This window comes from Gastrolobium bilobum, unplaced genomic scaffold (genome assembly GCF_033153095.1).
Source record: "Gastrolobium bilobum isolate Gb01-03AN ecotype WA unplaced genomic scaffold, APGP_CSIRO_Gbil_v1 utg25468, whole genome shotgun sequence".
NCBI classification, from domain to species: Eukaryota; Viridiplantae; Streptophyta; class Magnoliopsida; order Fabales; family Fabaceae; genus Gastrolobium; species Gastrolobium bilobum.
The window spans coordinates 30,941-37,680 of NW_026895977.1; the positions used below are offsets into that span (position 1 = coordinate 30,941).

The window sequence follows — 6,740 nt, forward strand, 5'->3', positions numbered from 1 at the left end:
TGAAGCCCACGCGCAGCCACTCTCACCAGCGTGTGGCGGCGCGTGAGATCATTTTTCCGGATCGGACCACCGCGATCTTGATCTTCCCTTCATCCTTTTTCTGGATCTGTGCTCCTCTCTTTGATCGGACATCGTTTGGTATTTATTTGTGATTTTTTGGCTTCTTGGAGCTTTTCTTTGACCATTTTCTGTGCAGTATGGCCTCTTCTCAAAGGAGTTCTTTTTCAAAATTTTATGATGGTATCTCTTCTAGGCCTAAGAGAGATGATCGATGGTGTTCTTATTGTAAAAGAACAGGTCATATCAAGGATTTATGCTTTCGCCTTTATGGAAAGCAATCTGTCTTAGAAAAGATAGCAAAGTTGCGTGGTCAAGCGCATTTTACTTCCTCTGAAATAACTCCTACATCTAATAAGACCCAACCTGCATTTCTTCCAGATGAGTTGGAACGGCTCGGAACCATTCTTGATTCTATGAGTAAGCCATCTGATACTAGTGCTTTGACTATGACTGGTATGAGCTCCAAAACTTATTCTTTCCTTTCTTCATGTAATGATTTTAAACATTCTTGGGTTGTTGATTCTGGTGCTACTGATCATATGGCTTGTTGTGCTGACTCCTTTACCTCTTATCATCCTACCATTGGAACTCATACAATAGCCATAGCTGATGGCTCTCATACATCAGTTGCGGGATCTGGTGACATAAACTTACAACAGTCCTTACATCTTAAGGATGTTCTTCATGTTCCTAAACTCTCCACGAATCTTCTTTCTATTCATAAAATTACAAAAGATTTGAATTGTACTGTAACCTTCTATCCTACCCATTGTGTTTTTCAGGATCTCGCCACGGGGAAGACGATTGGTATTGCTAAAGAGCAAGGTGGGTTGTACTATCTGGTGTCACAATCTCCTGCAAATAAAGTAACAAATCACATCTTGATGTCTCATGGTCAATCAACTGCTGATTCTTTGATTTGGCTTCATCATAAGCGCTTAGGTCATCCTCCATTTAGTTTACTCAAATCTTTATTTCCGTAATTGTTTTTGTCTAAATCTGTTGAGTCTTTTCATTGTGATGTTTGTGAATTTGCTAAGCATCATCGTGTGTCTTTTCCTTCTAGTATTACTAAGAGTGTTGAACCTTTTGATCTTATTCATTCTGATGTTTGGGGTCCCTCTATAGTCCCTCATGGTTTTGGAAATAGATGGTTTGTTTCTTTTAATGATGATTGCACTCGTGTAACTTGGGTGTACTTAATGCGTGAAAAGTCTGAGGTACCACAACTGTTCTTTCAATTTTATAAAATGATTGAGACCCGGTTTGGTAAAAAACTCAAGAGACTAAGAACAGATAATGGTACTGAATATGTTAATTAGGGTTGGCAAAACGGGCCAACCCGGCTCGACCCGGCCCAACCCGCATTCAGCCCGAAAAAATGGGTCGGGTCGGGTTGGCTCGAAAAAAAAAATGAGCCAGAAAACCCAACCCGGCTCGACCCGAGCCGGGTTAGGGTTGGCTCGCGGGTTGGCTCGATAATCAGCTCGCGGGTTGGCTCGTAAAAAAGCTCACGGGTTGGCTCAAAAAAAGCTCGCGAGTTAGCTCGAAATGATGCTAGTGGGTTGGCTCGTGGGTTGGTTAGCTCAAAATATTGGCTCGCGGGTTGGCTCAAAAAATTTAATTTTTGTGGTTTGTTCTCCTGTATAAAATTATTGTATTTTGCAGTCCAACTACAAGTAGAGTAGTTTACAAAATCCAAAAACATTAAATGAAACACAAACCACTCCACGAATCACAGGAGTCATTTATCATGATTTTCCGAATTACTCTAACTCACGATAACCATAAAACGTATGTAAAGCCAAAAAATAAAAAATAAAAGAAATCCATTATATATTTCAACGATAAGCATCTAGAACCAAAAGTCAATCATGAAAAAAAAGGACCTGCAAAAGCAACCAATATAGTAAAGTCCATCAGTGGAGAATCCATCAGTAAAGTCCATTGTATTTTATTAAAAAAAAAAAAAAGAGTAACTCGCGAGCTGGCTCGTTCAACCCGCGAGCTGGCTCGTTTGAGCTTGGGTTGGCTCGGGTCGGGCTAAATCGAGCTGGCAGCTCATTTTTGCCAACCCAACCCGGCTCGTTTTGTGCGGGTTACGAGCCAACCCGACGGGTTGGCTCATTTTTTCCATCCCTAATGTTAATCATAGCTTTTCCCAATTTATAAGAAATAACGGTATGATTCATGAACTTACTTGTGTTGACATCCCCCAACAGAATGGGGTTGCTGAAAGAAAAAATCGTCACCTTCTTGAAGTGGCTCGTGCATTAATGTTTCAGACACATGTACCCAAATACTATTGGGGAGATGCTATTCTTACTGCAGCACTCTTGATCAACCGTTTACCCACTCGGGTACTTGACCATGTAAGTCCTATTCACTCTATGACTTCTTTTTTCCCTTCTATTCCAACTATGATGAGTCTTCCTTCACGAGTGTTTGGGTGTGTTGCTTTTGTTCATGTTCATAAACATCATCGCAGTAAGTTGGACCCTAGGGCTATTAAATGTGTTTTTCTTGGTTATGTTCCTAATAAGAAGGGCTACAAGTGCTATCACCCTAGTAGTAGGAAATTTTTTGTTTCTATGGATGTTACATTTCAGGAATCTGAGTCCTTTTTCCAAGGTCCTCTTCTTCAGGGGGAGAATCCTTCACCAGAAATCTCATCACCTCCCTTCTTTGAGTTTGAATCATCAGTGTCTACTCCTTTACCTATGTCAGTGTATCCTCCACCTGGTCCTGTTCCTCCTGTGTCTGTTTCTCCTTTGTCTGTTCCTCCTGTGTCTGATCCTCTTGTGAGTAATCCTCCTGTGACTGATTCTCCTGTGATTGATACATCAAGTACACCAGAGATACGAAAGATTATGACACCTGAAAGAAAGAAACAGCCCACATTGTCTCAGCAGCAACCTCAATCGTCTGAACCACTGGTAAGTCCTGAATCTCATATTTCTGATCATGATGTTAATACTTCTGATGACTTACCCATTACTACTGATTCTGATGATTTACCCATTGCTCTTAGAAAAGGAAAAAGAGCTTGTTCCAAGAAATCTTGTCCCTCATGTCCCTCTTGTACGCAATACCCTATCTCCCAGTTTGTTTCCTCTGCTAATCTTTCTGTGCAGCACAAAAGCTTTGTTTCAGCACTAGACTCTATTGCAATCCCAAAATCAGTACATGAAGCCTTGAAAGATAGGAATTGGGCTCAAGCCATGCAAGAGGAGATGAATACATTGGAGAAAAATAAAACATGGAAGGTTATTGATATTCCTACTGGAAAGAAAGCAGTAGGGTGCAGATGAGTTTATGCCCTGAAATATAATTCTGATGGAACTCTTGAGAGATACAAAGCTCGATTAGTTGCCAAAGGTTACTCTCAAACCTATGGCATTGATTATGAAGAAACATTTGCTCCAGTTGCAAAGATGAATACAGTGAGAGTTTTGTTATCCCTTGCTGCCCATTACAATTGGGATATAAACCAATTTGATGTGAAGAATGCTTTCCTCAATGGTGAGTTAGAAGAAGAAGTCTACATGGAAATTCCGCCTGGTTTTGATTCTGTGAAGGGAGAAAATAAAGTTTGTAAATTAAAAAAGGCCTTGTATGGATTGAAGCAGTCACCTCGTGCCTGGTTTGGAAAGTTTACTAAGGTTATGATGACCTTAGGATATAAACAAAGTCAAGGAGATCACACTCTTTTTTTCAAGCACTCCCAAAATGGGAAGCTTACTGTGCTCCTTGTATATGTTGATGATATTATTATCACAGGTGATGATTTTATGGAGAGACAGGTTCTGCAAACACGGCTTGCCTCTGAGTTTGAAGTCAAAGACCTTGGGAAACTGAGATATTTCCTAGGGATAGAAGTAGCTCATTCGAGCAAAGGAATATTTATCAGCCAGAGGAAATATGTTCTTGATCTTCTCAAAGAAGCAGGAAAGCTCGGGTGTAAACCCTCTAATACTCCTATTGAGCAGAATCACAAGATGGGCTATGAAGAGGAGAGTCCTCCAGTTGATAAAGGACAATATCAACGACTAGTTGGGAAATTGATATATTTGGCCCATACTAGACCAGACTTAGCTTATGTTGTTAGTGTTGCCAGTCAGTTTATGCACGATCCAAAGGAGAAACATATGCAGGCAGTAGAGAGAATTCTTCAGTATCTGAAAGGTACTCCTGGTAAAGGGTTGTTATTCCGACGTGATGACAATCTATCTTTAGAAGTCTACACAGATGTTGATTATGCTGGATCCGTGACTGACCGTCGTTCTACCACTGGTTATTGCATGTTTCTTTGTGGTAACTTGGTGACATGGAGAAGTAAGAAACAAGATGTGGTCGCCAGATCAAGTGCAGAAGCTGAATTTCGAGCTATGGCTCAAGGCATTTGTGAGTTACTGTGGCTGAAAATTGTACTTGATGATCTAAAAATAAAATGTGAGGGACCTATGAAGCTGCTATGTGATAATAAGTCCGCTATTTGTATAGCTCATAATCCAGTTCAACATGATCGGACTAAACATATTGAGGTCGACCGTCATTTCATCAAAGAGAAACTTGATAGCGGGTTGATTACCACTCCATACATTCTCACTGGGCGTCAATTAGCTGATCTATTGACAAAGGGGCTTCCTTCATATAGATTTCAAAAACTTGCTAGCAAGCTGGGAATGATAAATATCTATTCCTCAGCTTGAGGGGGAGTGTTGTAAATAGTAATTATGTAGTCATTTATTAGTAATTATGTAGTCATTTATTAGTAATTATGTAGTCATTTATTTGTATTTATTTAGTCCGTTACTTGTATATTGGGCCAAGCCCATTAGGTCAAAATTAGGTCAAGAAGTCTCTATAAATAGAGACCTCTATGTACAGATTCAAATACGATTCAATAATATTTCAAATACCCTTTTATTTCAAGTTTTTCAGCCGCTTTACTGCTTCTAAGTGACCTCTTGATTTGTTGGTTTTCAGCCAGGGCCTTATCCCTTTCTTGCCCTTGAAGTCCCAATTCCTTGTTTGCTGCTTTTAAGCAATCCTGTGTTTTGAGCTTGAGGTGTTCTTCAGTTCTAGCCTTCTTATTAGTCCTTTCAAAACTATGGTCTCTCTCAATGTTTTTTTGTTCCAATGCCCGACATGTTTGCCTTGTTTCGTCCAACTCTTGTTCTAGCTTTTTTTTCTCTATCTCGACCTTCATCAACCTAGCCTTCACTTCCTTCACCTCTTCATCTTCAATAGGTTCGAGAATTGGTGTTTTGCTGACCAGAAGAGTTACAGGAGTTTGGAATGGTAACTTGACTTCTTTAACTCGATCTTTAACCCATTGACGATAGTTTTCTTTGCAATCACAGCTTCTTACCCCCAATTCTTTACCCTTTCGTACTACCTTGTCCCTCGCATTTCGAACCCTTTTGATCATTGTGGTATTCTCAGGGCTCAGATCATAAAGGAGGAAAGGAATGGTCATGTCTTCAGTAGGAGCCTCTTTCATAGCATAACCAAGTTGTCGTAATGTCAAAGATGGATTGTAGTTTATACATCCACGAGTACCTTGCAGAGGCACATTGGGAAAATCCCCACATTGGTAAACCAAAGCTTCTATTCTTGCCCATTCAGGATACCATCGAAAACTTATTCCCTCAAGCTTGGCTAAAGTTTCCACCCACTCGCGACCACTTTTGACTTTCAACTGATACATCCGACAATCAGCGATCGGGCACGCCGCTTTGTATCCTCTATTAAACATGTGAGCAGTGAGCCATATGAACAACACTGGTAAACAACACAAGATCCGTTTCCCTTTCTTTTCATGACAAAAGCTCAAGGTATAGTAAACATCAGCATGAATGGCTGGGACTGGGTTTTCACATTTGAATTTGTGTGCCACAAATACATCAATGGCTGCAAAGTCCACAAATTCATCAATATTAGGGAATATGATAATGTCGTAAATAATGAGAGCCAGCACATCAATGAAAGTGTCCCATTCCTCTGCTTCTGCTAAGTGGTGAAGATGTTCTTCTAGATACTTTCTCGAAAATCCCTCAGTTTCATTCCGAATTTGCTTCCTTTCTTGTAACTCTCTCACCTGAACTTTCAAGATCTCAGCAACAACGTGCATGGAAGGATAATGCCCAATGTAACGATAGGGTTTCTCTTTTTCCAAAGAGAGCCCGAAGATTCGCTCAAATTCTTCCAATGTAGGGGCTAGTTGAAAATCTTGAAAAGTAAAGCATCGTAGTGGTGAATCATAATACTGTGCAATTGCAGTGATTGCCTCAACTTGAACATCCACCTCCAGTAAATCCAGGACATTCCCATACTTTCTAGCGAGGGTCAACTGTTGCGGTTTCTTTAACATGTGGCCCAAAACCTTCAAACTCTCAGTTTCAGGCTTTTTAGCTTTGAGATGCAAAGTTTTCCTCAACATTGATGACTGTGTCTCACGGTGATTTGATCCCATATTTATAATAATGATACTCACGATCAAACTAAAATTCAACAGTTCTCTAACAATCTTTCCTGAAATAGTGTAAGATAGATAATGTCGGTGAGTGAGTACAAAGAATGATGCATGATGTTTTATTTTTGATTTTTTTTTTTTTTGAAATTTTTTTTTAAAAAAAATGACGAAGAAAATATTGAGTGAGTACAAATTTTTTTTA

General features: G+C 39.8%; 1 protein-coding gene across 1 annotated transcript; it reads right to left on the reverse strand.

The window, feature by feature from the left end:
* Positions 1–1,915: 1,915 nt before the first annotated feature.
* Positions 1,916–6,538, reverse strand: LOC133297085 (uncharacterized). Its single transcript, XM_061496147.1, has 2 exons — positions 4,983–6,538; positions 1,916–1,949 (listed from the first exon to the last, which is right to left on the reverse strand). Exons 1-2 carry the CDS (start codon positions 6,536–6,538, stop codon positions 1,916–1,918), a joined length of 1,590 nt encoding a protein of 529 aa, XP_061352131.1.
* Between the last annotated feature and the right edge of the window lie 202 nt (positions 6,539–6,740).